A 12970-nucleotide genomic window follows, 5' to 3' on the forward strand; every position below is an offset into this window, starting at 1 on the left:
AGTACAGTACAGTACACTCATAGTAGGTGTAGTACGGTCCCAACAATTTCTGGAAAACAATATTTGGATGATGCCTTAAAGGCTCTCCGCCACTTGCAGGTTTGCTTGCTTCGGTACCATTGCAGTAATTTGAAAGTTTGTATATACAATACTGTATTAATAGTGCTGGGCAATGGTTCCAACAAATCCTGGACAACTAGTGTCAACGGCTGGCTTAAGACTCTTTGCCACCTCCAGGTGTGCTCGCCTCACTACCATAACAACGAGCTGAATTCTTCATTTGTACAGTCCAATACAGTACAGTCGTGTTTGCAGTGGGTGGAGTATGGATCCAACAAGTCCTAGGATGAGTATGACCTGTACCCTGCATTTGAGGCCCTCCATCAACTGCAGGTGTGATAACCTCCCTACAAAGTAATAAGCTGAATGGCTGTTTGTACAGTTCAGTAGAGTAAATTTCAATTTATAATGCGTTGAGTACGGTCCTAACAAGTCCTGAACGACTATGACCTGTATGCTGCGTCCAATGCTCCTTTCCACCTGCGGTAATCTCACCTCACTATCATTGCAACAAGCCAAATGTTTGTATGTACAGTATAGTAAAGTATATTGTGGTTGATGCATGTTCCCAACTATACTTGGTCAACAAGAACCTGTAGGCCACACAGAAAGCTATGCTATGTTTGTTATGTTCACGATGTTCGCTATATTTGCAATGTTTGCAATGTTCGCAGTGTCAGGTGGCCAGAAAGATCAGTCCAGTTCGCGATGTTGGAGAGACGCAGCCTATGGGATTCAAATGATTATTCTGACGATGATAACATTCTGCTGACTCTCATAATATGTAAATGTAGTTAATCTAGAAACAATATATGTAATTTGAACAATTTCATCACTTTATGGAGCAGTTCATTGTGAGGAAGAAACCCAATTAATGGATCATTTCAGAAGTAATACAACTCAGTTTGATAGCAGTCCTTTAAAATCAAATCCCAGACATTGTCCTGCATATCCTGCGTTATATATTCTTTTATTGATTTATTCTATGAACATGGATATTTTTTTGTTATTTTCGTAATCCTTCAGTGAACTTTGCAATCGAAATGACTATGTAAAGCACATTAGTGAGAAAAATTAAACTTCATAAAAAGCAAATGCAGTAGTTCAGTACGATTCCACATGAAAACAGATGCTTTTGCTCATCTGCGCATGAGCAATTTCAGTGACGATTAGAAAAATACTAGAGAACCAAACACCCGGTGATGTCGTCAGGATCACCAACATAGCGAACACAGCTAACACAGCTTTGTATGGCCAGTGACACCTAAGATGCAGCTGGCTATATTTTGCTCACGTAGCAAAAATTGTGAACATAGTGAACACAGCGCCTTGTGTGGCCATAGCTTAGAAAGCCTTCCACCACCTGCATTAAACTCACCTCACTAACATAGTAGCTCAGGACAGTGTATTACAGTACACTTCTTAAGGGGTGGAGTAAGCTTCCAACAATTCCTGGACGACAGCGTTCTGTAGGCTGCCTGTAAGGCCCTCCGCCACGTGCAGGTGTGCTCGCCTCACTACCTCAGCTGAAAGCTGTTTGCTTGTTGTACAGTTCAGTACAATATAGTTTATAATAGTTTGAGTACAGTCCCCACCAGTCCTTGAACACAAGGACCTGTAGGCTGCCTTCAAGTCCTTCTGCCACCTCCTTCCAAGGTGTGCTTGCCTCACTGCCATTGAGCAAGCTTACTGTTTGTGTGTGCAGTGCAGTACAGTACAGTTACAGTACAGACTAAGTGGGTAGAGAATGGTCCTACTTACTCTTGGACGAATGGAAGCTGTAGGCAGTCTTCAAGGCCCCCCCAGAACCTGCAGTTTTGTTCACCTCACTACCATTGCAACAATCTGAATGTGTGATTCTACAGTTCTAAACAGTTTAGTTCAGTTTATAGTGGATGGAATACGGTCCCAACATTTCTTGGACGACTAAAACCTGTATGCTGCCTTTAAGGCTCTCCCCTACCTACAGGATGCTCGCATCACTTTCATTGCACCAAGCTGAATGTTTGTATCAACATTATAAGAGAGTATTTTCGTAGTGGATTGTGTACGGTCCCAAAAAGTCTTGGACGTCAAGGAGAGAGAGGCTGCCTTCAAGGCCCTCTGCCACCTGCAGGTGTGCTTGCCTCACTTCCGAAGCAGCAAGCTGAATAACTGTTTTAACAGCTCGGTATAGTATAGTTCATAATGAGTGGAGTACGTTCCAACAAGTACTGAATGACAAGGCTCTGTAGCTAATGTTCAAGATCCCCCAACACCAGCAGGTGTGCTGGCTTCACTACCATAGCAGCAAGTTGAAATATTTGATTGTAGAGTACAGTTCATAGTGGGTGGAGTATGGTCCCAAGAAATCCAGGACAACAACAAACTTATAGGTTGCTTAAAGGTATCAGCCACTAACAGCTGTGCTTGGCTCACTGCAATTGCAACAAGCTGAATGCCTGTTTGTACTGTTCAGTACAGTACAATACAGTTCATAGTGGGTGGAGTACGGCCCCAACAAGTCCTGTATGACAAGGACCTGCAGGTGCAATCTCCTCTTTACCCTAGTAGCAAGCTGCATTGGTTTACATTCAAACTTTATAGTTAAATACAGTACAGTTATCAGCAGGTGTGTATTATTTATTTCTCACTTTATTGGTAAGTTTTATAAAGTGAAGTACATAAAAAAAAATTATGTTTTAGAAATCTTCTTACTCTATAGTAATGTTTTCTAGTCATTTTCTGTGAATGTCCCTGTAGGTGTTCAGTAAGATTTTGGTAAATATAAATACATTACCATAAATAATATTTTTATCTGTATATTTCATATAAAGTATTGTATAATCCAAATTTTGTTACTTTTGTAAAATAAATTTGTGTTATTTTTGGAACAAAAGTTCTGAAAGTTTAAAGCTAAGAAGAAAAAAAGTTAATATAAGATTGAAAATTATGTAAGCAATGGTGTAAAAATACATTGTGTTGCTTATTTACGTATATAGTGATTATGGTGCCGTGATTCAAAATAAATTTGAGAAATGCTGCTCTAGACTCTATATCATGCTACTTTTGCTTGCAGTGTGAGCATGTGAATCAGAGAACATAGCAGCCAGCAGCTCTTGTGCATGATGTGGACTGGGAAGGTTACAAGTGCCATTGTCCTGATGAGGGATTGTTTGTTCGTAGCACCCGTTCATCCAGACCATAGAGTTGCTGAGCTGCAACGAGGTGGGGGGCTTTGTGGCGCGCAGGCTGAGTGTCGCAGGCAGCGTGCGGGACGTGCTGTGCTGCACCACGCCTAAGCTGCCCTTCCTGAAGAAGTACGGCAACCCACGCCAGCACCGGCCCTTCCCGGCGCCGGAGCTGGCTCTGCTGGGCTCCCAGATCCTTCAGGCCCTCGGGTTCCTTCACGACAAGGGCCTGCCCTTCGGTGAGCGCCGTAACTTCTCTCCCACTCTGTTTATTGTTGTTCGAGTTTTGGCTACGGCTAACAAGTGCATGTCATGTTGGTCATATAAATTGCATGTGAAAATTTTTTTGATAAAAGTATATTGAGAATTATAAAAAAAAATAGATTTTGATTTGAAATTGAAAATATAGAATTCAAAATATCAAATTTGAATATTTGAACTTTAAATTAGAAATTAGAAAATTAGAAATTTTGAAAAATTAGTAATAGTTTTGATTAGTTTTGTTCTTTCACCATCTTCATCCTATCTGTGTGTGACTCATACAATTTGAAGCTTTATCTTAACATTTTTATCATCTACTTGCAAACTGTTACATCTCACCACCTCTCACATGCATGGAATTGATGTTTGAAGTATATTCTGAGTAGTGATGGGATTTTCGATACTTCAATACCTCGATACCTCGATACCTCGATAACTCGATACCTCGATACCTTGATACCTTCGATACTTGACGGTATCGCAAAGTATCGACAGGGGTTCTACTGTACTAGAACAGCTTATTAGCCGTAATTATGATCACCAATAGGCTTACATCAGAATAAATTATAATTATATAAGTCGTTACTGCAACTTGTCAATAGTAAACAAACGGTAAAGTAAGGTTAAGTTGTTTTTGTTTCGTGTTCAAGAAGTAACGTTTTTTGTACGTAACACTTCTCACATTGAATTCAAAGGAAATTAAAAAAAAATTGTAGAAATATTGAACACTTAAAATTCACATTAATTGACTCCACTCGCAATCTGTCGCAATAGTAACAATAACACGCCTAGTAATAATAGTCAACATCATAGAGTAAGTACGTGTCTCGTCTCTCGTGTATGTTAAGTACCAGAGATTTGTATCAATATTATGAATGTTTTCAATTGCAGCGGTCGTATAGTGATGTAAATTGGCGCCACCAGCGCGAACTATCATTGTTTGTGGAAATTTTATTTAAGAGAGCGCTATCTTTATTTACATTTGTTCGCGGTAAAAAAAAAGTGTACTGGAAAATAAAGGGCTAACTCTCTTGAAGATAGTTTGTATTTCACTTCTATTTTTTATATTGATTTTTATACTCAAGTCTTTATTAAAGTTGTTTGCAGTTTGTATTTTTGTAATAAAGAGGGAATTTATATAGTTTAAAACTAATGTATGTTATTTGTAATAATTGTCACTTAATGGGAAAATATTTTTCCCTGGAGTATCGAAAGTATCGAAAGTATTGAACTGAAAAAACAATACAGAATCGAGTATCGAAAGTGTGGTATCGTCCCACCTCTAATTCTGAGCATTTATTTGTTATTAGCTGTAGTGCCCAGCATTGTGTGGGCTGAACACAGGGTAAAAGGGATTTTTTCCTAAATCAAATGTAGACAGAAATGGTCTTGTTATATGAACGTGAAATGTGCAAAATTTCAATAGTTGTCCTAATTCTGATTTAAAGGATAGGAAAGGGTGATGTCACAGGGAGGGGTTGAGAAGGGAAGCAGGAGAAAAGCAGTGTTTCAAAATCTCATTTATTCAATTAATCTTTTGTTAAAATCAGATGTAGATAGCATTCTTCACCTAATTTTAAATATCAAATGTGCAAAATTTCATATAGGAGGGCCAAAATATTGTTTTAAGCGGTAGGAAAGGTAAGTTTTTTTTTGTAATCTAATGTCAGTAAACTTTTTTGTAAAATTGTATGTTGACAATAAATATATATTTTTTTGTACGTGAACTGTTCATATTTTCACTAAGGAGAGCCCAGAATCTGCTTTAAGGTGAAGTGAACTGAAATGGGGTTAGTTATTTTTAAACTCCATGTAGCCAGAAAAATGGGTAGGTTCAATAGTAATTTTAATTTTATTTTTAAAAAAAATGTGAAAAATTTTATCAATGAGTGAACAAGTTTCCTTAAAGGGAGGGAAAAGGGGGAGGGGTAGTTTTTAGAAATATCATGTATTCAGTAAACCTTGTTTTTATGAAAATCATAATGTAGACAGTAATTTTCCTGCTCTTTTGAACATCAAGTGGGCAAGATGTTATCTAGTTGAACCAGTACCATATTTTAAATGGTTGGAAATTTCATATTGATAATTTGATGGGGGTAGATTGTAATTAAAAGTAGACAGTTATCTCTTAAATTGAACACCGAGTTGGCAAAATTTCATCAAGAAGTACCATAATACTGTTTTGGAGTAGTAAGGAAAATAAGGGGTGGTTTGGAATGGGGTGGTTTTTCAAAATATCATTTAGGCAGTGATCTTAGACTTTTTCCTGAATTATATGTTTATCAGTAATTTTATTCTTATTTTGAATAATTTGTGTGCAAATGTTCATCAAGTACCAAATTTCTGCCTTAATTGTAGGGTGTGCTAAATTTTATCAAACTACAAACTTTCTGTTTTAGGGGGTGAGAAAGGGGGCTGGGGATGTTCTTTTTATTTAATGTAGACAGTGACCCGGCTCTTTTATAGAAATAAATTATAGATAGTAATTTTATCTTTATTTTGAATACAAAGTGAAGAAAATTTCATCAAGTAGTGTTAAAGTTCTTTTTAAGGGGTGGGAATCGGGGAGGGGGGGGTTTTTGTTCAAAATCTCATGTAGACAGTGACTTTCCTCGTGTTTCTTAAATCAAGTGTACAAAGTTTCAACTCAGTCGGATGAATGGTTTAGGAATGCATACGGGACAAACAAACTCACACACACACACTCACACACACACACTCTCACACACACTCTCTCACACACACACTCTCACACACACTCTCACACACACTCACACACTCACACACACACTCACTGTCTCTCACTATCTTTCACTCTCTCACTCTTTCAATCTCTCACTCTTTCACTCTTTCACTCACACTCTCTTTCACTATCTCACTCTCACTCACTCAATCACTCACTCAATCACTCACTCTCTCACTCATTCTCTCACTCACTCTCACACTCACTCACTCTCTCACACTCTCACACACTCTCTCACACTCTCACAGCTTTTTCTGGTGGGCGCACTGTTAAATAATATATGTTTGCATAGTACAGATTTTATTAAGTCCAGTATCAAAATATTGCTATAGTGTGCTGTAGTATTTTATCCTCAACCTCAGAAAATTGAATACAGTAAAACCACGTTAATTTTTTTTTAAAATATACTTAGATATTTAAACTTATAAACAAGGAAATAGTGTTAAAAGGGTAATATTTTTTGAATTAATAGGTCAAGTGTTAAATTTGTCAAACATAAACTTATGAAATTTTCTTAAGTGGGATTATTTTTTAAGTGTATTTTACTGTGTATGATTTTCCATTTGCCACCCAAGTGGTTTGTATTGCACTGGCTTGTTGGAATTTCCATTAACTTAAGCCTCGTGAATGACCATGTGATTATGTACAACTTTAGTTGCACATGTATAGGTTGTTTGGTAAAATTCAACACCTCTAGTGTTTGCTAAAGAGGTATGCTAGTGTGTCAGTCGTGCATCATTGTCACACACTGGAGACGAGGCTTGGTGTGAGCAGGACACCTGCACACGGGCAACATCGCAGTGGAAAGCGGCCGTGTCAAGCTGCTTGACGTGGAGAACGGGGTCCTGGGGCTGCCCTCGTACTACCGCCCCTACTTTGTGCAGCACAAGAAGATACAGACCTTGGAGGCCATCGATGTCTACAGCTTCGGACACGTGCTGTTCGAGATGGCGTTTGGCCGGCCGCTGCACGAGTCCGTATGTGACGATATTCCCGCCGGCTGTCCCTCCATGCTCGGTGAGGTCTGATGCGTTGTGATGTGTTGAGGGTCATGTACTGACTCGTGGCTCTTTCTGAGTTATTCTTGTCATTATACTCATTGCAGTTCAAATTATACGGTGGGAAGGATTACAGTGGACTGGAAGTTCCTTCGTATGATTGCAAAATAGTTGTAAAAGAGTTTGAAGTCTTGTTTAATGCTATCCCGTAATGGAGATATTGTGTGTCATGAATGAGTTACTCTGGATATGAGAGCTTCAATTTGACTCCTAGCATGAGCAATAATTAGTAAATTGTGTTATTGATATAAATTATTGCCAGCTTTGGAAACCACAGTTCTGAATTGGAGTTACAAATTACAAAAAGTTGGTTGTGGTAATGGACATTTGGCCTGGACTTATAGTATACATCTTCAGGGCCCCTCAAAACGGTATGAGAAAATTGTCAAAGCAAATAATAAGCTTTTAAATTATCAGAGTTACAAAAGTTTTACCAAAACTCTTTTATTATATTTGAATGTTGCAAAATTTTTTTCAGGCTGTTTTGTTGGCCATATATTATAATAAACATTGTTTTTGTTCAATTTATATTTATCGACTAGCTAGGACAACTCACTTTTCTAGGTTTCTTTTTGGTACATCTGTGTTTTTTTCTTTCTATATTTAATATAGTCCAGTTCATTCTAGAATTCTAGATAATTCTAGTACATTCTCACTGATTTTATTATTCATTGACAGGTGTTTGGTGGTTGGTGGTTGGTAGTGGGTGTTCAGTGGCCAGTTTATTCTAGTAAACATATCCCTCACTTAGCATGTATTCAGATTGCGCAGATTCATTTAGCGCGAAGTGAATTTTACTGACCCATTCTTGAATAGCACATCTGTAAATTTCAGTTAGCACGAAATCTCCGCAGCCAAATAAAAGTCGGGCACGACACTACGAAGTCTCTTACAGCTTCTGTAAACAACAGATGTGCCGTGGGATACAGTTAGCTAAACAAGGGGGGAAGAGATGCGCACGCAGGTCTGACTATGCTATCAGCAGCTGCACAAACATCAGCCATGGCAAGTTAAATTGCGGCTGTGGAGTGTAAAAGACCAAATGTTTTTACGTCCGCGTGTATGTCGCCGTGCCGTACCGTTGTCGCCTGGCTACAAACCGGGCTGTGAACTCAGTCAAGCCAGTGGCAGGGAATTCACTCAAACAAAAGCAACGTCTGCCCATTTAGCTGCCGGTAAATGTACATGCTCGATCCTTTATAATGCATTATGGTCAAGTATTTGAGACAAAACTAGAAGTTTTACGGCACACAGATTGTCATGAAGGCCATGCTAACGTTGGTCGCACTTTAGTTTTAAGCAAGTCAAATGTGTGCACAACCGTACAAAATGTCTCTTACCAAAAGATTACCTATATAAGTGTGATGCTGTTGGTTGTACTAGCAGGAATATATTTGACATTAGATACCGGAACAGAAATGAACAGATGATTCACATGGAAAAGGTTGCTAAATGAATGTTGCAATGTAAAAATTAATCATTGGCCTGACAGGATTGGTGTGAACCAGGTGGTAATACGTGAATAAGCACTTAAATTTGTGAAAAGTTAAAATGTAATTATCCGGACAGTAATATCGGTTTGACTGCAAGTAAAGGATTGTTTAGAAAGGTACGCGACGTTAGTTGAAGGTCATGCCCGGGCGGGCAAGTCAGCCAGCCGACTGACGATAAAGTACATAACCACGTATCTCCCGTTAGGCGGTGTCGTATTTGTCATACAAAGTGTGGTGGGTGGCATATAAAGATAAATTGTGTGACATATTTATAGTTGAGTGTTATTCAACGCATTTATATAACGTAAAGTATATTTTGCTACCCAATTTTGGAACACATTAATTAAATTAGCCTTGCTATTTATGGAAACTAGTGCTTCAGAATACACGATTTCAAATAACACAAACATTTTTAGGAACGAATTAGTCATGCTAAGTGAGGGATAGGTATACCGTATTGGTCCGAAAATAGGCCGACCTTTTTTGCCAGTTTTGTCAACCTTGAAATCTAGAGTCGGCCTATAATGGGCACTAGCCAAAATAGTATAATTAAACACATACATTTCAAGGAGAATCACTTATGGCATAAAAATGTTATCAGATATACAATTCATTGACCTAAAATTACGGCGTACTTAAGTGGAATTAGTAATTTTTCCAACTTAGAAATTTAGTAAACACATTTAACCTCAATAACGTATTATATTTTAAGTTAAGTACACAGATGTGGTCACTTGTAGCACATAGCTTTTAAAAGCTCAGTCTGGTTATTTTTGAACTGTATTTAACAGGCTGCGGTAATTTTATTTGCTTATAAAATGTGGTATTTACTCTAAACAATTAGTAAAAACAGCAATTTTGCCGTAAGTTTATTTACCGTAGTATGCTATATTTACTCTTCTACCACAGGAAAATCAATATAGATTAATGGCACAAGTGTTGGCAATATGTAGTTGCGACACGAATAAACAAATACCGGTAGGTACATACCAACAGTAACAAGAACAATAAAACATATTTGCAATATTGGCTGTTTTATGGTTGATTCATAAACATTTTACACGAAACCATTTTGGGTTTTTTTTAGACATCTGCGAATTGTGATTTTTCATTTTGAATCAAATTTCAAAAAAATTCACGAGTTTCGAATTTTTTTCGAATCAAAGTTGGGAATATTTATTAAATTAACATAGATCATAAAATTTTTTTAACATACCACCTTTGAAAAACATGTCACATAATTCACAGTTTAAATCAAGTAACTAAAATTAAAGTAAGACTATTTTGAAAAAGTACAACTCCCAAGATGTTAAAGATGAAGTTTATAACTTTTAAAAAGTCTTTAAAACACAATTTACACATCAGATTACTTTGTAATAAGATTAATTAAGTTACTAAGCAGTTTTATCAGAATGAACGGCGTAAACTGCGTAAAGCGATAGGCGCGTTGTAAACAACGGGAATTCATTGCATTACATCAAATGAGGTTAAAACGGGACAGAAATAAAATGGTTCAAATAACGTGAAAACGTAAATAACGGTAACGTAAATAATGGGTTTCGCTGTATAATTTTTTGTAAGTGGAAGATGTAATCGTCCATTTACATTTCTTTTTATAATGGGGGAGGGGTATGTCTTATATTACTGTACCCGGGCCAGATTTTGCAATTCGAATTATTGTAAAATGAATTCGATTCAATTTTATGAATCGAATATCAAAAAATTCGAACTCGAATTCAGAAATTTGGAATATTTGCAGAGCCCTAGTTTTTTTACGTTAAAATTAAACATACCTGTAAATGTTTTTACGTCACAATTTCTATGAACTTAGAAAATGTAGCCATTGCCGTATAAAATGTTGGCACCACTACAAAAGAATGTGAAGATAAACGGAAACAAAGGCCTATGCCTATGTAAATATGAACTCTCAAATATTTTGGTAAGTAAGAATAACACATTTTGTCAGTTAAATAAATACTAACTTAGTTGAAGTGTTACTGTGGTAATATGCTGCTGATAATCATTTTAGTTAGTTAAAATTTATTTTTCCCTGATTTTGAGTGTGCTGTAGAAGGGGTCTGCCTATTTTCGAGAACGGCCTATTTTCGGACCAATACGGTACATTCGAGGACATTCTAATACATTCAATAACAGTTGGTCGCAGGGTATGTTGATTTTATGTGATTTTTTTTTTAAATCTCATGATTTAAATCATGTGATTTTTTTTAAAATCAGTGAATGAAATCAATTTATAATATGATAATATGAACGTTAATATTTCCTATACTGTATTGTTTAAACCAAGTAATCATGCCTACTTACATAAAAATTGACTGCTGCAAAGATAGAATGAAAATTGAATAGTACTTAATTTCTTCTACAATGTATTTATAGTTATTTTGAAACACATTAAATATAGGTGGGTGGAATGTAACTTTAAATGCCATCTCATTTTCTCTCTTCTCTCCTCTACCTCATGTGTTTGTGTTGTGTGTGTGTGTCATATCTCTTTGGCAACAGGTTTGTCTTCCAACAATGTCAAATGCTAATTTTAGTACTGTAGGAAGGAAATTGTCAGTTCTTTGGTATGTCTGGTTTGGTTCAGTCAACATTAAGAAATCGAATGGGTACAGAAAAGCTGCAAAACTTGTATTTTTGTTTAAAATTTTTGATAAGTAATATTTTATGTAGAAGTTTTACTTTGAATACTCTCGAATGTGTACAATTCTGAGAAGAAGAACAAAAGGAAATTGTGGTTTTGATTTAAATTACTTTATTTAGAACAATTGTACTATAAGACTATAAGGGATGACAGAAGTGACAAAGTTACATTTAAATATTAAATATTTTCAATGATGTAGTTATTTTCTATAAGACATATTTTTTTTTTACTAATGTTAACTATGTTACTGTACTAAAAATTTTCATAAAGTGACATCATTAATGTTTCCTTAAAACATTATGCAATGTAAAATGTGGTTATTTCAAAGAAAGAAAATTAGGCTAGTTGTCTTTACAAAATGAATTAATCTGTTATTAATTGTACTGTAGAGCAAAGTCAAGTCATGAAAACAGTCATGAAAATGTACTGTATATTACACAGATTACCATTTTTTTAAATTTTAATCAAAAAAATCTGATTTCAATAAAAAAAAAACCAGATTTTAATCAAAAAAATCTGATTTTTTTGATTTTTTAAAAAAAAATCAGGATTTTTTCATATCCTGGTTGTTCGGTGGCAGCTGTTTGGTGGCTTGTGGTCTACTGGCAGGCCCACACACATACACCAAACATTATAGGAGATTCCGATCATTTTTTTAGAACACTTTAGTTGAAATTTACGAAAATTCCAGAGGTTGATAACTTTCATCCACTTTATCTACCATACCACCACAGCTACAGACAAACGACCACCATAGAGCACAATGGGAGACTCGAGGTTACTACCACACACAAACACCAGTGCTTTCCAGGGGGTAGTTGAGGCTGCAGGATGAAATATATGGATAAATGTGTGTGTGTGTATATATATTGTGCTGAAATATAACATGTTAAGATATCAAAATAAGAAACAAAACTAACCCTTCAGAGGTACTAAAAAATTGTAAATGTTGGTGAAACGAAAAATGTGTGTTGTATTTTTCACAAAACTTACTGAAAACTTCAGCGGGCTATCGTGCACGCAACTTGGGCAGCAGGAGATGGGTCCGGCAGTTGGCAGGAGTGTAGCGACGTTGGCCCACAGACTCGGTGCTGGAAGCAGTGTTGTCAAGCAAGGCGTGTCGCAGTGGCATGCCGACCGTGGCAGCGCTCCTCGCACACCCGTTCTTCAGGAGCCAGGACACAGCGCCGGAGCGGCCTCAGTTCAAGCTGGCGCCTCTGACGCGGGACGCACTGCGCGGTGCCTGGCAGCGCACTGAGGCGCGTCTGCATGAGGAGCAGCGAATGGTAGGCCCGGTCATATATACATGTGTCATCACTCATCAGTGTAGTGTGTGTAGCATCTGAGGTGGGCTGTCGCGTGTGCAGGTGCGGCAGCAGAAGAGGCTGGTGAAGGTGCAGCAGCTGCTCAGCTCCGAGGATGAGATGAAGAAGCGCAAGCAGAAGCTGGTGAGTGTAGCATGCTTTCATTGCTGCGCTGTGGCTCTGTGTCTTCTTGCACTCTTGCAGTATGTACTAAAGTGT

General features: G+C 37.2%; 1 protein-coding gene across 5 annotated transcripts in view; it reads left to right on the forward strand.

Annotated features, from left to right (window-relative positions):
- The window catches only part of LOC134527337 (PX domain-containing protein kinase-like protein), a 160837-nt gene that overhangs the window by 67409 nt on the left and 80458 nt on the right, over positions 1 to 12970 (forward strand). For all 5 annotated transcript variants that reach the window (XR_010074166.1, XM_063359921.1, XM_063359924.1 and 2 more), the window contains exons 5-8: positions 3226 to 3469; positions 7009 to 7251; positions 12531 to 12733; positions 12815 to 12895. Coding sequence is in view for 4 of the 5 variants with exons in the window: in XM_063359921.1 (XP_063215991.1) it covers positions 3226 to 3469; positions 7009 to 7251; positions 12531 to 12733; positions 12815 to 12895 (771 nt within the window). In the remaining variant the exon portion in view is untranslated. The remainder of the gene's footprint in view (positions 1 to 3225; positions 3470 to 7008; positions 7252 to 12530; positions 12734 to 12814; positions 12896 to 12970) is intronic.

Source organism: Bacillus rossius, chromosome 1 (genome assembly GCF_032445375.1).
Source record: "Bacillus rossius redtenbacheri isolate Brsri chromosome 1, Brsri_v3, whole genome shotgun sequence".
Classification (NCBI taxonomy): Eukaryota; Metazoa; Arthropoda; class Insecta; order Phasmatodea; family Bacillidae; genus Bacillus; species Bacillus rossius.